This window comes from Myzus persicae, unplaced genomic scaffold (assembly GCF_001856785.1).
Source record: "Myzus persicae strain clone G006 unplaced genomic scaffold, MPER_G0061.0, whole genome shotgun sequence".
Lineage (NCBI taxonomy): Eukaryota > Metazoa > Arthropoda > Insecta > Hemiptera > Aphididae > Myzus > Myzus persicae.
The window spans coordinates 15434-38694 of record NW_019101621.1 but is presented as its reverse complement, the minus strand read 5'-3'; the positions used below and the strand labels follow the sequence as shown (position 1 = coordinate 38694).

The 23261-nt window shown below is 29.0% G+C and overlaps 1 protein-coding gene across 1 annotated transcript in view; it reads left to right on the top strand.

Moving 5' to 3' along the window:
* The window catches only part of LOC111029878, a gene marked incomplete at its 3' end in the record, with an annotated part of 51217 nt that extends 37033 nt beyond the window's left edge, over window positions 1-14184 (top strand). Inside the window, exon 2 of the mRNA XM_022309108.1 lies at window positions 13757-14184. Within this exon, the coding sequence (XP_022164800.1) occupies window positions 13833-14184 (352 nt within the window). The remainder of the gene's footprint in view (window positions 1-13756) is intronic.
* Between the last annotated feature and the right edge of the window lie 9077 nt (window positions 14185-23261).

Here is a 23261-nt window from a genome sequence, read left to right as displayed (position 1 = left end):
TGGCCTTGACGTTTCGCAGTTTACTCGAAATTATTTGTTATTTTTTTTTTTTCGTTCAAATATGTCTGATCCTTAATAAATGTGCGTGTTCTAATCAAACGGTTTTAAATAAACGAAAAGTGTATAATCAGGGCTGATTGAGCTATTCTGCAATGGAAGCACTGGAATTCCGAGCCAGGACCGTCCTCACATATAGGTATAGTACTTAAAATCAACCAGAGGATAGGGTATCCCCTGCGGGCTGTGACGAATAAATGTTTGTGTTCCTATACCTGTATTAACGACACGCATTGTGCTGCATTTTCAACCGCATTTGATTAACATCGTTACTACATTATAACATAGTTTTCGAATTAAGGCGAGTGATTTAAACAGTATCAGTGCGTGGTCGTGTAACTCGGACCTACTAAAAGCAATCGACTATTTAATAGGCGTTGTATAATATATGTGTATTATGTAGGGCATAATATGACCAGTCACAAATAGGATTATCAATTACGGATTTGAAATACTTAAAACATGTCACAATGCTAGAAATATTGAAATTTATTCCAAATATTTGTTTATTTTTTTTGTAATAATGTGCTTAGTGTAATTCATCGATTGTAACAATAGATGCGGTCACTCTGACTTACTATTTATCTTAGAAGTTAAAACTGTTTAAAATGTAACTAGGTACTTCATGCACTCCAGTATTAAATAAAATATGTTACAAGGTTTTCCTGCGTGTTAATAGTATACTATTGTTGTGTATCTATTACTTATAAATATTAAATTTGCCTATAAATATTAATTTTTAATATTCCAAAATCTATTTATATTATTACAAAAAATAGAAACATAATAATTCCGTTTTTACAATCAGTAACTTATATTTCACATTAGAGTGTCTTTTTGTTTATAAATGTTGTCAATTAAGATTAAGCTATAGGTAAAATATCCAACATTAGTGCTAGCGATGACATCGCGTGTAATTTTTTTTTCGTTTGAAGAAGACTTTTTATTCGGACGTAAAATACCTACTTATTCTGCTAACACAGTTGAGGGAAGGTGATGTCTTTCTTCTGACAGTTGCCTGGCAGAGGCCATACTAGTCCACTCGGCCACTTCGTCCCGAAATGTAAGTAGTAGTACCTATACACCACGTAGTCCATTGCCGTAAACTTTAGACAATATTGTTGAAGATTAACTTTTGACAGCATAACGACGAGTACGGCAAACGCTTAAACCATTTGAATATATTAACATGTATCGATTAAAATATAATCACATATTAAAGGCAGTAATAGGACACTTATGACTTAGGCTTATTAGTATTTTGGCCATGCTCTTGTAAATAATTACTGGAAAAAAATCATAAACCCGTTTGGTATGATGTAAAAGCATTAAGCAATTTATTAAATTAAATTTTTTTTTTATTTGTATGCAGTTTTTGCTATACGCATTTGAAATTTTTAACGAAATTGTATGTACCTATACAATAATAATCATTTTATTAATTTACTGTTTGTCTCAAATTTTAACCTTCAAATAAGGGTATTAAAAAAAACCTGTATTATTAGATTCAATGCGTACACGGACGTGTCATATAATATGCTTTTTTTCAACGCATGAATTCGTATAAATAGTAGTCGCTGAAACATAAAATTTCTATCAATAATAATCTATACTATAATCTATATTTATCGGAGTTCATATTTAATCATTTTTATTGTAATTTTAATGAACGAAATGTCATACTTAATTAATTAATTTTTTTTTAAGGCCATGTTTTGATATTTTTGTCATATTTTAATGTTTAGACTTTAAGTCATAATTATCCTGCTTATGCACAGTATGTAATAACTAGAGGTCGGATTTTTATGATTTTACATATTTGTTTCTAATCCATGCAGTTAAGTGGGAGTGAGAAATCTTTACAAATCGTTAAACACAGAATTCACAGGAAAAAATGTATTTTACATAAAAAAGCATATTTTAGGTGTTAGAGAATATTTAACACGTTAGAGAATGTTTGAGAATATTTTTGTAATATCCAGCATATAATGAACATATTTCTCGTTTAAATAAAAATTAATCTCCAGGTATTCTTTATCGATTGCGACAACACATCGGTTATTTCGTTAGCTGGCACGACTATCCATAGAACAATATATAGTTATTAATTGTTATTGTAAAATTAATCAATTAAATATACTTAAAACAGAATATTTTGTATATTTAAGGACGTAAAACATCATATATCTGGTATTTTAAAGGAATATTAAGAAAATATATTGCCTATTTTATGTGACATAAAAACATCATATTTTAAGGATTTTAAGAGAATATAAATCCGACCTCTAGTAATAACTAAGAGTGGGGTACTAGGACTTCAATACATTTTCATATTTTTGACTATTGCTCTAATACTGGGCTTTGTTAAGCTACAAACTATATGTTGCAACTATATATTTACAACGATTATTGTAAGTAATTTTTTTTTGCATATTTTGTGGTTTTTAAAATTAAAGATAATGTTTTTACGTTTTTGTGGAATTTTTTTATTTATTTTCCTAGTAATTTTCGACACATTTCTGGGAGTATAACTGAACAATATCCTCATGAGTTTAAATACACAAATACGTATTCGTTTTCTTACTGCCGGTTTGAAAACGACATGAGTCTTGGATTTATCTTAACGACCTGGTCGTCTGCACCATCTGACTACCACAGGTAAAATACTTGCATAATGCGGATGTCAATATTATATATGGTCGACCAATTTTATTTATTTTTGGACATTAAAATCGGAACCCTAGGGCTTAGACCATAATAACCAAAGTACAAATAAATCAGTCACTTTGATAAATTGGTGTAGGTGTGACGACCGTTGCAGTTTTACGGGGAGGGGGGGGGGGGGGCGCCCGTATGTCGAACCATTGGGGCCTCAGGGCCAGCACACACACACACATACACACAAACACACACACACACACACACACAGGGTAATATTTCCAATCATTTTTACCGAAAACGTGCAAAGTTGTTCCGACAATAGTAATAATGCAGCTCACTGCAGATCGGTTTAGAGTAGAAATATCCATTATCCGAATTTGGAGAGATGTTTATTGTGATACGTAATATATATTACATATAGAAGCCAGATTTTCGATATTTTATTCACAACCACCAATATTTGACAATGAATATTTCATTTTTCTCCCCGTATAAATTATTACGCAAAAATAAATTTGAATTCGCAAATCGAGCTTATATAATATATTAGTTATGTCCCGTGATATAATCGTATAATATCAAAAAATAGTACCTACACAATATTATTCTTCGGCTACCCAACGACTTCTAGTCACCGACGTTTTCATCCTAAAAGTGTACAGCCATGAGATGATATTTTTAGTCTTGATTTTTAGATAATGTCTATAAAACCATAGGTACGTAGATATTCAAGGCTGGGAATTAGAGAGTTAAAAAGTTTAATTCAAGTAACATTTAACTAAGTTACATAACGGATTACTTTTTTTTTCTAAAGTAACTTCTATAACTTAACGACTTAAATTGTTTTCAATGATATGTAGTTACCATATAATCAGTTAATTAATTGTACGAGTATAGTCACGTTAAGATCATTTTTTTCCTAACATAAATCCCGTTAAAAATATATTTTAACTATTTTTTTTTTATATTTAATACTTGTGAAAGTCGCAAGTTAAACCGATGTACATTTTTCGATAATTACTTAACTAACCGCGGAAAAATGAGTCAACTTGCCCAGCCTTGTTTACATAATTTATTACCTACCTATGCCTATTAGCTAAAATTACTGTATTCATTGGCGTTACATTTCATATTTTCACTTTTGCTAATACTGAACTACATAGGCCCACTGGTGTACGATAATAATTTCGAATAATTCATAAGTTATACACACATTTTGATTTATCTCGTTGTCAACACTATTCCATTTTAGTATTCCCCCTTTTACGAGGGTGGTTCTACTAAGTGGTTAGTTGTTAAATATTGATAGTTTAAGTGTAATTCATAAAACAATAAAAAAATAATACATTAAATAATGTATGTAGTGACCTTGTCTATGTACACTGTGTACATAACGTGCGCACTTCCGAATTAAATAAATAATAGATTTATTAAAAAGTCCAATAAAGACAGTGCGCCAGTCACGTTCAATGCACCCAAGTTTATTGTGTTAAAAAAAGTATTGTTACAAAATTATATAAGTACTAGACATTAATGTTATTTATTGTTCATGAATATTCTGTTCAGGTAATATCCCATTTATGACTGATCTTGGATTTCTTTCTGATTTTATTTTAACGCTTAAAATATTATATACTGTTTTTTAATTACAACAACCATTAGCAAGGATTATTTGTACATTGTTATTAATGACTCACCTGTAAACTATAGATTAACCAGTACAGCATTAAACTTAAACATTTAGGGAAACTAAATTACGATGGATCTGTTTTAGATTTAATCAATTCATTTATTATTCGCTGTCTTGTAATATTTCATGCTCTTTGCATTGCACCTATTATAAAAATATAATCACCTGACTATTGTTGACGAGTAGCGGTGTTCATTACGAAAAGCCATAAGAGGAAAAAAATATTACGAGAATGTGACATACTGACACATATATTATATAAGTAAATGGGAAGTGTAACTATACACTCCATTAACGTACATATTTTATAACTACTGCTCTGAGTACCTACTCTGTGGTACGATTTTCTACAATAAAACACAATATTATAATATTGTACAAGTATGTACCAACTTATTGAATTTAATTTTGTTGTTTAAGTATATACCTCAATTGGTATATCTCCTCACGTATGTCATTCGATAGACTGTATATTTTGGTAAGTTATTTATTTGAAAAGGATTGTTTGTACGGTCCCGACTCTCGAGGCAACAAAGTCACCTCAGACTTCTCAAGATATCACAGTGACAAAAAATTGATAGTAAAACTTTTTAAGTGACGACCATGCATTTGAATTTACATAATATTACTTACAATGTATGCAACTTAAAATATGGAAAGCTAAAAATCGTTGAAATTTATTATTTTGAACTCAAAAACCAATAAAAATTATGAACAAAAACTGCACTTAAATTTACTACAGTGACTCAATAGAGTATAGTAGTAATGCCGTATACTCGTATAGACGTGGAAATCATTATTCAGACTTATACCTTATGCCAACGTTATTTTTCTATTAATGAGCAATAGCAATTTATTCGTATGCTGTGCTCCTTAAACTAAACCATCTAAGAAATTAATGAAAAACACGTTGACCTAACCTAATCTAATAAATTTAGACTATTTTGAGCATATATTCTCAACACTTAATGCTGCAAAAAAAAGTTTTGTAAATACGAAATATGCCGTTCAAATATTGTTTTTAAGAATTTATTTTCTGTATGTAAAAACAATTCAATAAAAATAATAATAAGTTTCTCGGCCAATATTAATTTGCTGATATAATTAAAATATTATGAGATAATTTAGATAATAAAATAATTTTGTATTTTAATAGATACAATGAAACTAAATTTTTGTAAAAACAAATTTGATATATTTTGGCTTCAAGTTTGTAAAAAAAGAAAAAGACAAACATCGGAACGCTAGTATAGTTATCTACATTAACCAAACTGAAATTGAAACTACTTAAATACTACTTTATTAGTTTCACAATTGATTAAGAAAATATATACATATTGGATTTTATTACTAGTAAAAACTAAGTTCAGCACAACTTGCAACAAAAAAGTAAATCAAACGTAGTCTTATGAAAGTCAGTTCATATTAATAGACGTTAAGTAAATGTGTACCTAAATTATTTATTTATGTATCATTTAAACGCAGATAGTAAAACAACACATTAAGGACACGCGACTTATTTTAAAATCAGTATTTTTGATAAATTGTATTCTAATTTCTAGTTAGTTTACATCGACTTTGTTAAACTTGTATAAGTTACATAGATTTAGAGCCCTAGTAAAAATAAGTATTATTTCCACATGATATGTCATTATGATTTGTATGATTGGGCTTAGAACGAATTTCATAAGTAGACAAGTGTTGTTTATTTTTTGAGTTTTGTGGGTATGAATTCATGTTTTCTCAGCTGCATTTAAAATTTGTTTTAATTTATTGGATTTTAAAATTGTGTACTTGATAGAAGTATAAGTTCCGTATTATACATCATTTAGATTAGGCTTTTTGTCATCAACAAAATACGTATTTACTAATTAGGCATATTATTATGCCCAAATATTATGTGGTTCTTAGTTATTTATTTAGTTTCCAAGTTATTGTAATACTTCAATGGAGTCATCTTATAATAATTTATCGTTGTTTTGTTTTATCGTATTTTATTTATTGTCTTTATTGTATACTTGGTGAACTCATTATCATTCTGTTTGTGATTTGTCAAATAAATATCCACATTTTTTTCGGTAGTTAGGTATCTATGTGTATAGATCAATAATGCTTTTTAAATTTTTAGTTTCTATTTTTAACATATTATATGCTAAGTTTGTTATAATTTAAAAATTTTAAGCATTATATTTTTATCATTTTATAAAAAAAAAAATGAAAAAATGAAAACATAATATAGCTTTCAGCAAAAGTTTCATGTTTTTATTATGTATTTAACGTGACTACATTTGATTTATGATCGACTTCGTGATATTATGTTGACGAAGTATTTGGACCGTAATGATCAACTTGACCTATTTAAACATCATCTGCTAAAAAAGGTAGACTTTCTTGCTCTCCTTGCAGAATATAATCGTTGCGTATTGGTCTGTACAATTGTTTTTGGAATCAAATCAGCAGTTAGTTTGTCTACACATTTATGGTGGACTTTATAAATTCGTAATTATTTCTATTAAATCCCTAATATGACGTCCAATTCCGGGCGGCGTCCATGGTGTAGATTAGGTAGGTAGTTCAATACACAATAAATAGTTTACAGTATGACCACGTTATGTCTTGGTTTTACAGCTAAAATCAAGGGAAATCAACGTTTATCGCAGTGCTCATTATTTTTGGAGACTCGATTTTTCTCAGACATCAAAATTGTTGGAAAATATTATAGCAGAGAGCAAGCGAATGAGGGAGGACCTGTCCTCTTTTGATACTTTGACGTGTAATGCCGACCAGCAATAAAACTGCTGAGTTAAACAGAGTTCAACTAATCAGCTTTAAAAATTACTTTTATAAAATACACTCCCCTCGAAAATTAGCGATAGCTGTATTTTGGAGAGGACGGCATTAAGCTGTTGAGCGGCACTGATTAATTAAAATATCAATGTAAACAATGATAATAAAAAAATATTATAATTCAAACTTTTAGAATTGCATTTATTCGATTATATTTTTTAGCCTATATTTGATGAACACTTTAAATTTTATTATTTTTTTTACGATTGTATATTTAATTAGTGCTCAAAGAATCTTAAAAAATAATTGCTTTATTGAATTGAAAAAAAAAATATATTTATATACTTTCAGATATTCAAGATTAAAACTATCGCTTGCAGGCCGCAATGCGAGGTTGTGCGAACAGTGACGATAACATACAACATAATATTCTAAATGTTTTTTAAATATCTCTATCAGATCATGCAACCACGATATACAAGAACGACGAAACATAATAAATTGAGTTTCAGTAGACTATATGACAAGCGTGTAGTTATACAATTTGATCATAGCATCCGAGCGTTTTTTATCCTCCCAGATCTACATTTTCAAATTACATCACACAATTTTAAAGTTTATCGTCTATATACTCTATAATTTATTGAACACTATTTAAAATGTGTATTTTGAATGGCCATTTTTTTTTGCTTTCTATGCTCTGGCCAGCTAGATTTTAATTTCCTAAAAATTGGCCCTCTAGTAACTTTGAGTTGCCCATCCCCGATATTTATAAACGATGAAATCGAATAAATTGAGTTTCAGTAGACTATATGACAAGCATGTAATTATACAACTTGATAGAATAAACACCCATGTACACTGACATTATGAAACTGTTGATTTATATTATGGTTAATCGAATAATCGTTATTGTAAGTTTCTATTGTATGTATATTGTTTTTTTTTTTTTTTGTTGTTAGGGGTAATTTATTATTTGTAACCTAGCCATACATTACAATAGATCTGCTTATGTTAGGTTAGTTAAATTAATATTAACACATTCGTCATTCATATGGAAAGTTGTATTTTTCATTTAATCATTCCGTCCAACAACTATATTAAATGAACATATTATCTAGTTGAAGATTTTCAACTTTATGTTGACGATTTGAACAAGAAATCAGGCATTTATTGGCACAAAAATCAAAAATATATTTATAATATACCTACTAATATACTTTGTGTATCATAATGTATAGTATGTCTTATATGTTTGGTAAATTTATTATAAGTATATATAAAAAAAGAGTTCTCTCTATCTCTCTAATTTTACTAAACCTTAAAAAAAAAGATGATGACAGAAATAGGTAGTAATAACGATTTGGTTTATGTTTTTAGTGAATTGTAGATTTTCTGTAAAGATGTAGTTATTAATTCGATATTAAAAAAGTGTTTGGGAGTTGCTTAGGAGTGCTTATGCATTTTCGTGTAACGTAGGGGAGAGGTGATTCAGAATAAACATATTCATTCTATTTGTTATAATATTCGTATAATACACCCTTACTAATGTCTAATACCTTCAATAGTTATATTAAAATGTGCATAAATATGCAATCAAACTGTAATATTGTTATGATATTTGTAAATTCAACACCACATTATATGTATATAAATTGGATCGGTGCACTACTAAAGGTTACTTCAGTAAACGTACAAAACATATAACCCTACATTATGTGTCAGTGTTTGACCCTATTTTGTATGCACCAATATAATCCTAAGTTAACGATAGTATACTGGTATGATATTGAGACCAGTAAGGAGTAAGGACGTCATAGAAACATGTATAAGTAATGAAAAAGATATGAATAAATTTGAAAATTATATCTAAAAAAAAAAAAATATTTTCTTGTTGCTATGAAAATACAACTTGCTTAAAAACTAGTTAAATTCTTAACTGTCTCTAACTCATAATATGAAAAAAAAGGGTGTTAACAGAAATAACAACTAACTGCGACGTGGTTAGGTTTATGTTTATTGTGGATTTCCTGTAACGATTAAATTCTTAATTCGAGATTGAAGTTGTGTTTGGGAGATGGTGGATTGTGCATGCACAATATTATTTATGATGAGAGGTGATTCAGGACAAACATATTTATTCTGTTTGTTATGATATTAGTATAATACAAGGCATACTAACAGTTAATACGTTCAATATTAGTGTTACTATATACATGTCTATGTAATCGAACGGTTTTATTGTTAAGATATTTGTACATTCAATAGGATATAGAAAAAAATAGCTATGTATATCAATTGGATCAGTGCACTACTAAAGTAATGGTTAAACATACAAAGCACTCATCCCTATGTGTATCATGTCAGCGTTTGACCCTATTTCGTAGATTCCAGTATAATATCAGGTTAACGATTCAACGATAATATACTGCGGTATAATATTGCGACCAGAATACCGGTAGGGGAGTAGGAACACTATACAGAAACATGTGTAATGAAAAAGATATGAATCATTTTGAAAAATGTATTAAAAAAAAAGAAACATCTTCTTGTTAGATTACGCGAAGAAAATACGACTTGCTTATAAAATTAGTTAAATTCTTAGTTCTAAAATTTGTTTTCATAATATTATAATATGATGAAATATTAAGATAATTAAAAAAGTTAACAGATTTAACGAGTTGATAAAATTATTATTTAATAACAATAATATGACTTTTCAAAAGTAATAATAATTATTGTTAATTATTGTAATGCGGTTCTGTTAGCATTTCAATTTGGGTATTCACTTATTTTCGTTATTTACAATTACTTTGAAATTTGAATACCGAAAACATATTATCCATTTCGGTTTTTATAATAATTAAAAACAAACTTAAACCTACTTGAACATTTTTATGATATTATTTATTATATTTTCTGATCTTCAATTTTCACGTTTATAAATATTAAAGCTTAAAAGTACCTATACATTGTACTGCTAAAAGTGTTAAAAATAACTTTCTATAAAACCACTATCTTCCTCTCACTTATCAATGTATAAAATATCCGATTACACTATTCAAGTATTTTATGTAATGCTTTTTATTTATCAGTAAAAGTAGCATAGTATTATGTGGTGACACTTACAATTATTTTGGCCTCAATGGAAAATTTAAACACTGGCAAAATTTGAACTGTTCATTTTTATTCTTAAAATCTGAATTCTGAATAAAATAAAATAGGTAATACGATTTTTTGTCGATAAACCAAGGTTTACGTTTCAGTATATTAACAATAAGCACTTCTTGTAACGTTCGGTTAATAGGCTTGTTAAGACAATTACATAAAAGTTACGATGATTAATTCATCGAGCTTTCAAGTAGTTTAAGTCATCACAGAACAAATTACGTGACATTCATTGGTGGCAATGCGTCCGCTTCTACGTTACATTAATTCGTTATTATGTCACTCATCTTATTGTAAAATGTTTCATATTATTATGATAATTATTAATTTTCAATTTGGAAAGTGGCGGTAAGCCACTGTTATCTGAATTACCAAACAAATAATAAGTGAGAAACATTCTTCTGGAAAACTTCTACCCATCGCGATCGTATGATTATCATGGCTGTTGAGATAATGCAATTTATATCGTAATTGGTACAAATATCGAACAGGGATGCTTTATTTTCTTTCAATATTTAATTTGTTCATTTTATGTGAGTTATGCCGAAGAGCAACTTATGATCTGATAGCTGATCCTAAAATCAACGAGTAAATGGTTTTCAATATTTATGTTTTTTTTTCCTCGGAAAGTTGCTGTGTCTGTCAATGATATTAATATTTCCTCAGATTATAAAGTACGTAGAGTTTTCATAAAAAAGTAGAGTTTCCGCTGAAAAAAAATCATTTTCCGATGCTTTCCCATGGCTCCAAGGCTCATCGACCACATCGGCCTGTTGACGCCACTGATGCGGAGGAACATTAACGATATTACGAAATATCAATGAAACATTGTTTACTACCCACTATGGTATATAATATTATAGTTGCACTTTAGTCGCTATAAGTGTAATAATATAATATGTTGTGTATTTTGTGATAAGTGCATACCAGAAATACACTACAACAACAGGTCGTCAATACATGGTTGATAGAGTGAAATAAATTGAATGCGCATATAGGTACACAAATTAATAGATATACCATTGTAACTACGCATGTACATTGTTTTAGTGTCTTGTTGACAAATTTGTAGTCCGAGTTCAAAATTTAATGGTGTTACCCTTATTATATTACCATTACAAGTGTATACATATTTCATAGTCATTGTACAGTTTTAAACACTTACTTAAAAATCCTGTCTTACAAATATTTTGTAAAACATAGCAAAGTGCTAAAAATTTAAAAGTACTCACTATACTCATGCATTAAAAATGTGTGTACTGACCTGTGTAACAAATGTCGGCCTAGAACGCTCAAAGGCTGAGCTAACGCCTTTGCATAAAATACATTTTTTCCCCGTTTCTTAAGTTGAAATTGTACTTATAATAATAATAATAATAATGGGTAATCAGTGTTTACCAAACAATTACTGGTAAGAATATGCGTTGGACTGGTGCGCGGTGGTTTATTTATATATTACTATTAAACGGGCATTATGCCAAATACTACGATTTGACAAAAATAAGTATTATAGTTTACCGAAATTAAACTTCTTATAAACTAGACGAAAAAAAGAAATAGTTACAACAATAATAATACAAACATCAATTGTAAAATACAATTTTTAAAAACGATGTGTTATAATCTCAATAATGCAGGGTGCTCATTGGCGTCAGCTTATTTATACCTTAATAATAGTGTTATGAATAGGAATAATTGAAAAAGAAAAGTTGGTAAGATTTTGTGGAACGATCGGGAACTCCAAAGTCTAATTTATGATAAGAGAGATAAGGCTCATCAACGTGTCCATTTATCAATTTTCTCAAGATCAACAAGTTAGCTGTGACACTTTTTTCCACTAATGAGTTAAGTCTAAGATGTATTGATACATGGAGGTAATCACGAAAAGTATTTTGAATTTTTAATATTCAAGTGGATGATGATAAATAAAAGAACTTCTTAACTCACTCTAAAAGTAAGAAATACAATATTATAATAATATTGTCATGCACATACTTAATATGCCCATTCTCGTGTGACTCGGGTTTGTGTTTAGTTTGATCTTGTCAATATATCAAGTGCAGTGGACGACAATGATTGGCAAAGTACCTGACGCGTTGATAATATTATAATGTGAGATTCTCCCGTGCTCGAACAGCTGTGATTTTCGCTAAGCCAAAACTGCAGTTGCAACTGTCGACCGTCCCAGCAGACGACATGAGTTTAATCTTATCGTGCCAGTGGCTCTATTCGAGTGATAAATCTGAAAAACGTTTAATTTCATTAGTCGTCATGTTTGCGGTCGAGGAGACAGACTTTAAAAATAAACTTTTTAAATGTCATAGGTAACAATCACAATACGTTTGGTATTTTTCAACTTTTAGAATCGAATTTTATGTGCCTAATATTATTGTGCATATCGATCGTTCGGTGAGGGGTGCCGACACATTTTATGACACGAGTGGCCGATAATTTGACCCGATTCGGAAAAATACGGTTGATACTCAGGTCACATAGTTGTATTATTTAATAAATAAATTCAAACAGAGCACATAGCTGACTTTTTAAAAACTACCTTACTTCGATAGTTCGATCTTATTTGACGGTTCGATGCACTTCAGCTGTCGCCGCTGCTATAGTCGCTGTTATATAGCTATAGCTGCTGATCTGCAGGCAGCATAATAATATACATATAACCACCTATAAACTCGTATTGCGAACTTAATAATTATTAACAGAATATATTATTATAATATGATGTGCGATGGTGTACGTCGAATAATAAAAGTTGTATTGCAACGCATAGTAAACCAACAACAGCTCCGCATATATTTGAAATGGACTTAACAAACTTTTATGCAGCTTACATTTTTTTTTCACTTATAGCAAACCGAATGTACGTAATACTTACACAACATTACAATGAATCTATTTATCGTTAAAAAAATCAATTGACTTTAGTTGTATTAGTAAAAACGACTCAATATAAAAACGAAAATGTAGGTTTTTAATATTTTTTTCACATTTGTAGATATAATCTTCATACCACGCAAATGTATCCAAATCTCTGTTCTTTTATTGTTTAGGAAAATAATAAACATTGCCGTCCTAAAATGCGTTGAAGACTACTCTCACATTTAATTCCCTCGTCCCCATTTAATTATGCTGCTAATTGAAAAAAAAATACCGTAAAATGAAATAAAAAATTTTCTAATAAGTCAAGAAACTTAACAATATGCAAGATTTATTTTGTGATGATTACTCGTGTTGGTACATTCATATTGTATTCAAATTTAATTTTTCTTAAAATGTCTCAGAAATCTCCTGTAATAAACCGTCGGCGCAAAAAATATACGCCAGAGACGAAACGTCATCGTTTTCTAGGATATAGCTCTTATCGTGTGGTTTTTTCAGGTGTCAGTCTTTCGACCGTCGGACGCTTGAAACCGACGAGACATCTCGAATCAGTGACAGACCAGCGACGACTGCCATGAAGCCCGACCAGCATCGCAGACACCACCGCCACCAGCACCAACTGCACCGCCGCGGTCGGTGTCGCGGGCCACCATTGGTCGCGGCCGTGGCGCTGTGGGCCGCGGTGGCCTGCGTCACGGTGCCCACGGCCTCGCCGTCTCCGGCCACCGGTGACATGAGCCTGTTGACCATGCAGCGCATCAAGTCTTACGTGGACGACACGTGTACGTTGGACCCGCACTGCCAGTGGACGTGGGACTCTCTGCCAAACGGGCTGCGGAACGTGACCGCGGATGAAGCCGCGACTGCGGTGCCGGAAGACTACCTGTTCCCGCCGGGCGACGACTCTGAGAAACCAGGACAAAGAGGTGAGTGCCCGCAAGCAAATATTACTATAGTCGGGGGGGGGGGACTTAACTCCAGACATGCGTATCGGATGCAGACGGTTTTGTTTTTCGACGAAAACGTGTATTTTATCTTCTTTTCGTCCATCACACAGACACGACTATTAATGTGATAAGAAATATGAATATATCATGCTTAAATTCACAAGAATCTTACATGAGATTGATCATCCTCTCTTCCTGATGGTTTTTCGAGGTCCATTTACTTTCCTTTCTTAATTTTTGAATTGACATCTATCTAACGAGTTGTGTAGTGTACTGTTCATACAGATACGGTTCCAGTAAGCATTATAGTTGGCACTGTAAAGTCGACGCATTGTTTGTTGTTTACAAATCAATGTTATATTTTTTGTGCGAGAGGTGATCAATTCTTTGACGACCAGCATTAGTTATTTTTTCCGATTTCTCATCACATTTTCAGCAATGGCTGCAAACAGTACATCATTTTTTAGTGATGAATATTATTTGTCGACCATAGATTGGTAATATTTGGGTCCTTGTTTGGAAATATACTAATTATCCATTTTTTTTCATTCAAACAGCGTATACTTATAAAATGTCTATCGTTGAACTAATCAAAAACAATCGGTATCGAATTTCAATAAAACTGCCTATCCGCTAATAATGTCAACTATGTCATATCAATCTTGTGTCAAGCAGAACCAATTTTATATTGATAAAAGAATACAAATTTGATAGGAAAATGGTAGGTAATGGTTGACAGTTAGTAGCTGAAATGTAGTATAATACAGTTATTATTATAGTTTTGATTAGAACAAAAAACAAATATCGTGAATTCGTGACTTAACGTAAAACAAATATTATCATTTTTAAATTTGATATTTATTTCAATAGACAATAGGTCGTTTGAAATTTAAAATCTTTCTGCTGAACAATTGAATAATTTGAGATAGGTAAGACATTTTGGATGCGAGTATTTATTAAAACACAATTTTCGTAAATAAATATACCTAATACACACTTAGCTATAATATGATTTATAATTTTAAAAATTATTATGTAATATATTACGTCTTGTTACTATCAATACATTTTCAATTATCATGAAAAGTGTTTGAAAAAAATGATCGCTAAGAAAGGTGAAGTTGTGTAACCTAGCTATGATGTTGAATGAAATCAATGCACGTTCACAATACATATGTCGATTTATTCAATTTCCAGTCATGAAATTACACCGGAAATACATAATATATATTTATATTAACTATAAAAAAATTATTTTTCTATTCTAACTTTTTGTCAACGTTGAGTGCTCCAGAGAAAAAAATCGTGGTTTAAGTAATTAAAATCGAATTTTTATAGTTTATATTTTTGGAGATCCTTTCATTATTCAAACGGACAATTGAGTTCGTTAATATTGTTTAATATTTTATCAACTAAAAAATGTGTGGTCATAACTTAAATCATTCTACATGGAAAAATTTGTTAATGTTAGAGCTAGCTAAGGAAATGATGAAATAGTAAATAAAGATATTATATTTTAAGAGTATGTATGGTAGATAGTAGTTAATAAATTAATGTATTGGGTAAACATCTTCGAATTGACCAGTTCACTAAAACAAAAACAGTTATCTTCAGGTAATGGTGATTAACCATTTTACTGGGTTTTTGGCCAGAAAGCACAACTTAGACTCATATCTAGAGCATTTCTTAGAAATACATTAGAAATATTAAATTCAGCAATGTTTTAAGAAATGTTTGTGTACAAAAAAATACTATAATAATAAATGTATTTGTAAAACGAAAAATGTATTATGCAACTCTTGCTGATATAACTCACTTGATTGTATATATAAAAAAAGATATAATAACATTACGGTATAATAATACAAATGTATTAGGTAGGTACATATTTTATTTATGAAAACCGAGCTTAAACAAACACTCGTACGTGATTGTAATGTATTACTTTGTACAGGAAGAGACGTAAAAAATATTTTTTGCATTAAGAAAGTGTGTAATTATATTATGTGCATTTGTAATAAAACATATCATACCTACGGAAACTCTTTAGTCCTTATACTCTCTCTGGCATAATTTAATGTCTACTCAATTTGAATGACCAAATGTCCCTATAACCATATAGATAAAATAACGATTGGGAAACTCTTAATATTGTATGTGTATTTACAACGATACACAAATGTTTATAGTCACTCTGCGTACAACTCTTTCCACCTAAGTAGTTTTCAAGAGGTTTCGCTTACGTGTAACACTTACCTTACCCATAGAGTAGAGTATAGTGGGTTTCTTTAATCGGAATAGCATTTCTTTCTATCTTCAATCACTTCTGATACCGTCGTTTATCCGGTAGAGCTCGTCAATCTCCTTCGCTTGTGCTGATGATTTCCATGCTGGACAGCCACCACCTAATAGCTGAGTAGGTATAGAGATGTATTGTTTAATATGGTCGTAGGCCTGTAGTCTAGTTTCTATGAACTAGTGATTGTATTTTTAGTGATTCTTCGTGTTAACCTTAGCTTTTGTGTTTTAGTAGCGTTTCCAATAGGTTATTTGACTAAGCTACTTAAAGGCGTTTGGCACATTGTGAGTGGATCAAGGTCACTCCATGTCACTTAAATACACGGAGTTCACGCGCTACCTGTCTATTTTTTCTATGTAACTCATATTTGTATCCATGGATGGTTGTATTTTAGTTGGTTTTCCACAGATAATGCGTGGAAGTCTTTTTGGGATTATGTAAAATATTCTTTAGTTTCTTGAAAGAACGTACATTGCGCTGCTATCGCTAAATACGTCGTCAGAATATATGAAAATGCTTCATAGAAATAGCACATATGATTTGGGTATGATAAATTATGCGTAATTTATGTATCGTACCTCATGTTGTGGATACAGATTAGCTGGTGTGAACATTTACGTAATATTGGGTTCTTCGTAATACCTTTGATTAATTATTCTGTTTCTGTATTTTGGTATCGTATTACTCGTATTATTAATTAAAGTAGAGTGATTATCACATTATTTGTATCTGTACTTTGATTTTTATGATATATCAATATTATCAAACGAGCTATGACTAAGTAAAATATTATAAAACAAAAATGTCTGTATCTCTCTTATAATTGATATCTTTTAACTAATCAACGTCCATATACAAATATTGTTTTGCCTTTGATTTTGATAAGATATAGTATGTATTCTTATATAAATCTAACAACATAAAATTCGTTCTGTTCAACGCAAATTTGCTAAATTGTATGTTTGTGTAAGGTGGAGACAACACTGAAGACATGTTGGTGTCCTTCACATTTTGGCTACCACTCAATATGTCCTAATAATGTCGCTAATAAAATTAAATAGCTCTCCGTTTACGTCTGTTTTATGTACTTTCGATATGCATCGAAAGTACTCGGTAAAATTGGCTTTGTTAAATCGGAATAATTATGCATCGTTTAATATTATATAAAATTTAAAAAAACAACAAAAACAAATAATTACTCTTTAATCTTCGTAATATTTATGATTTATAATGATATAAGGTCATAAAGTAGGTATAATATGTAACTTTACAAGTAACGAGCAAGAAGTAGGTAATAACATTTTAAAAGTAGTGACTAGTGATATTATCATAACGTATGTTGGAGTTACGTGTATTTACTACAAAATGAGTGGAAATATTAAACTTTGATGTTTTAATGTGATATTTAAAGTGATACATATTACATTATTATAGCTAGGTACCTAATAAACAAAATAGATCCGATAATTCTGTTTTAGTTATAATATATATAAGTACCTACTAAACATTTGAAAATAATCACCATTGTTTATCGCGCCAAACTGATCCTGATAATGTAGTGAATATATCAGCTACGATATTATTTATTAATAATTGTTCTTATAATAGATAGTAATACAATTTAAAATTGTGTACCAACAATAGAATATTTAAATGTTTTTTTTTTAAATTGTTTATAGGTACCTATCAAATTTAATAGCATTACGTTTTCGATTATATATATTATTTAGTATCCGAGATTATTAGATGCGATATTTAAAGAGTAACGAATATTTATAATAACAGAGTTAAAATTGGATTATAAGTGCTTACATTTAAATGAAAATGTAAAATATTTCAATTTTTATTATTAAATTGTTGAATTGTATGTAAAATTCGTGTTCTGTAAACTGAAATATTAAAGGACTTAAGGAGTCTTTAATGTTAAGAGATAGGGTGGAAAGTCGTAATAAATTATGAAACATTTTAAACCTTTATCGTTTTCATAGATATATTTTATCGCTTGACTAAATGCGAAAATTGTTGGTATATAATATTTCTTAAACAATAATAAATATAAAATAACTCATTATTTATTTTTAAAAAAGAAAAAAAATATACTTATCGATTTTGAAATAGTAGATTAGAGTTATATCAACTAAATTATTGTGAATGTTTTATTTTATTTTAAACCGATCGTAAAACGCGCATTGTCCTGAATTCCAAGCCATAATTTACCAACTTATAAATATAAATTATAATAATTAAAAACAATACATTACTTTATATAAATCGTACTACTTTTATTAGCAAAAAATTATTTTAAGGAAATCAAAAGCTTTATCGTTATAAAAAACGCAGTAAGTCCCAAGTATGTACATTGAAAATAAACAATGACCTACTAAGTAAACAACAAATTCAAGGCAGTTATTTATGATTTCTGAATCCAGAAATGGTTTCTTTTTTTACAAAGATATCAACTGGTATGGCATGTCCAACAGTCAAGAACATAATGATAAATAATAGTCAATTCTATCCAAGCATATTATAATAATATGTGACACACAGTGCATACCATCGAATAATAATACCACAAACTAATATTGCATTTTGATTATATATTTTTCACATAAGTTTTTTATTACTCAACTCTTTTATTTACCCACATTTTCACCAGGACATTCGGACAGGAAATATTATAAAACACAGTCCAGTTCGGTCCTAGAGTGATTAATTTTCTTCATACATTATGCATAAAAGTAAGATTCGTAATTTTAAATTATTTACAATAATAATCAATAAATTAATTAAATAATAAATATGACATGTTTTACTAACAGTTTATTTTTATGATGAGCACGTTTAGACTGAAGAATGGTTCAAAAAGACAACTCAAGTAGTAACGATTTAAATTTTTATTATATTGGGCTCGTCCTAATATCATGGGACCTTGGTTTAGTTAACCTGAATGGAAATAAAATTTCTATTATACATTTTCAACTAACGATCGATTATTAATTTCTAATGTATCTAGTTTTTTCTATGCACAATGTGACTTTGGGTAAAAAAAGGTTACGTTAACTATCATAAAAGTCATTCGAAAATATATACTTTTATACATGATGTAATAAGTTTTTTCAAACATTTATTATGTGAACGTCAAATAACAATATATTATTGTTACCATTTGAAAATAAAAAGTTAGGTATTGCTATTTTAACGGATGAGAAGGTCTAGAAATTTCTGAGAAACTATGTTAAAAAAAATATCTACTACAATCCCTTTCATATTTAAAAAAAAAAAATGTTAGATATCCAAATGGTTGATTTATATTTTTGCTATATTATTATAATATTATAGAGGTTTAATCAATAAGACGTATGAACTGCAATATTAGTATTACATTTGAAATATTAAAATAAATTATATAAATTGTATATTAATCACGTTCAAGCAGTACACAAATTTATATTTCAAATGCAACCACTGGTATTAAAAAATCAATGTTTTATCTTTTATCATAAAAATACATACCTATTAAGTGTAATAATTACTGTAACAATAACAGAGTAGTCGTAATGGTTGGATGTGTGTGGTTGCAATGAATTTTCCGTACACTGAACTAATTTTTTGAGATCATCTCTGAACGAAAAGAAGGGATTTTTTGGGATAACATATCAAACACAATTGCATAATATGTAGAGCCAGTGTTCTAATAATATTGATAAAACTGCTAAAAAATGTTAAGAATTCATAGTTAATTATATTTTCTAAGTCTTATAGTTTAGGTAAGTCAGAGGTTTCAATAACCCATGCACCATGGATAATAAAATTAAAATAACGTATTTTCTTTATCAAGAAATAGTTTTCTGTATAAAGATATAAAATAAATGTGTCTTTAATATTATATTATAATAGTTCAAATACATAAAACATTTATCATAAAAAATACGAAAATACAATAATACAATAGTTGGTATACGAATAAAAAAAATAATCTTAATCTTCTAGATTTTTATTTTATAAATGATAAAAAAAATTTTTAATTTTTTTTTTTTTTTTTAAAAATTAAAAAAATATTCGGAATACTAAGCAACGTTTTTCAATATCGGAGAACGCATCTGATGGCTCTTTCGTAAGCTTAAACTGTCTATATCTCTGGTTTATTTTAAAAGAAATTGGCATGTATTCTAAAACAATTTTTATTTTTTTTAAATTAAATGGCCTATAAGGTATTGATTATAATCGAATTAGTTTATTTGAAGTTTAATAAGTCTACAGTACCATATTAATTTTTTTCCCAAAGAACGTTTATTATACTTTTAATTTATTTTAATATATTATAATTTAATTTAGGTAGGTATCACTTTCTTTTTTTTTTTTTTTAACCTTTTTGTAATAAAATATCAAAAGGTTTGAAGTGATGGATATTGGAACTTTTATTTTCCATCTAACAAATCTTAATAAGCGAGGCTGTACATGAACATAGAAAAACAATAATTAAAATTTTAAAAAAGTTCAAAGCAAGAAAATAATATGACGATCTTCATTAAAGTACGTACGTAAACAAAAATTGTTTTTACTTTGTTGGCAACATTGAAATACTGAATTGAAACACAAAATAAATACTTTTACTTACGGTAAGCAGTTTTGTTTGTATACAACCCTTACAATTTTTACGTACAATGCGAAATGCCAATTTCCGTATGGAGGATAATAAAAAAAAGTAAACAAAATATCGGTGAAAAGAATAGGTAGGTACATATTACATATGAATGACAATGAATCAATGAATGGCGAAAAAATATGGAATCAAATAAAGAGTGTTATAACGATTTGGTTATTATAAGGAAAATTAAAATAAATAATGCTATTATAATGAACGATTCAAACAACAATTGATGAATGGAAAGTGTGATACTAAGAATGAGCAATAAATGGTTTCCTTAATAATAATAATAATTATTATTATGATTTAATTTTTGAATTGAAAATGCCCCTATTCCTCTTGAATATTTTTACAGGCGATTTGATCGATCACAATTGATGTGAAAATTAAAAAATAAAACTGTACCCAGCCAAAACAAATGTTTCCAGTATTTCCAGTATTTTTTTTGTAATTTGAATTTTGAATATTTTAAAACCACGTTACAAAATAAAATATGACGAACGTCTGAGGTTTTTATGATGGGAAAAAAATATTTCTAGTTACGTATGTGTTACAACGGCTGTACTGAAAAAAATAAAATCAAACCATTTCAACGAAAAAAAATGACTTTACTAGAAAAACGATCATGGCACGTAGAAGTATCGGATTTTGTTCATTTTTTTATTTTTATTATTTTTATTATTTGGATGAGAAAAACTTTACTCAGATCGTATTGAAGTTTTATTTTTTAATCAACTTAAAATAATATCTGATGAAAATATTTCGAAATATTCAAAACGGTGTGATATATAGACGTTTATTACTACTTCTGACATAGTAATTTTTACAATCGGACTCCAATCTGACTTCCATGAAATCGTCTTTATCTTTAAAATTGAAAAAAAATATGTATAAATCTAAAATACAAGTCAGCCCCGACGTCCTTAATGGTTTTTGACTTGGATTGAAAAAGACACAAATGATAATATTTATAAAGTAAATACAGTAAATATTAACAAAAGAGAATGCCATCTTCTGAGGTCCATAGATTGCGAATACTTAATAATATTAGCTCTTTAAACATTTTACTTTGTAAGCACTAGTGTATTTAAAAATAATAAGTTCATAAATCGTGAAATAATAAAAAACTTATATTTTTATGACAATACATGATGTCAGTGCAATTATTTTAAAAGGGTTTGACGGAGTCAATTTATTTTAATATAGTTTTAAGGTGTTGAAATGTTTACAAATACCTAACTTCTACTTAAAAGTAATTTACAAATGTTTTGTGCAATTTATAGTGAGAGTTGGTCATTGAGTAGCTACGAAAATATAAGAAAAATCGAACGTTCTCACTTGGGTAAGTTAAATATGGATGCAGGACGGTTTTATCGCAAAAAAACCTGTTACGAAAATTGCAAATGACAATAATTTACTCATGGAACAGTGGATACTTAAAATTAAAATATTGCAATTTTTTTTTTGTAAAATATAACAACTATAACTTTTCAATAGTTGGATATATTTGATCAACTATGACTTGGTTAAGCTTATTATGTAATCATATGCAAAATTTTCAATTAAAACGATTCTTCAACAACTAAATTGTATGTTAAAAATGCTAAAATCTTCATAAAATTTGAATATTTATTACATATCATAATAATAGTTTGTGTAACTATTTGTGTTTCAACAAGTTGGCTAATATTGTATAATATAATATGATGTACCTACTTAGAGCTCTTATTTAATACCCACGTGGCCATGTGGTTGATCATTTCTCAGAATATTCCAAAATATATTTGGTTATTTAATTGATTTACGTTATTCCATAAAACTGTTTAAATTTTGTTTATTTTCCAAGAATTGACGGTCAAGTGAGTATAGGATTTTATAGTCTGGAACGGAATTTGGAAAGTTCACTAAAAAAAAGTTTAGTGGTTTGGAAATTATTACCAACCCTGAGTCTCTGATACATGATAGCTATATTAACAAAACAATGGAGTTTAAATGTTTTGTAAGTTTTCAAACAGGTAACTGGACTAGAATACAACTAAAATTACTTATCAAACATGTACATTTTCTTCTCTGAAACAGTTGATAACAATTTAAAAATAATTATTTTTC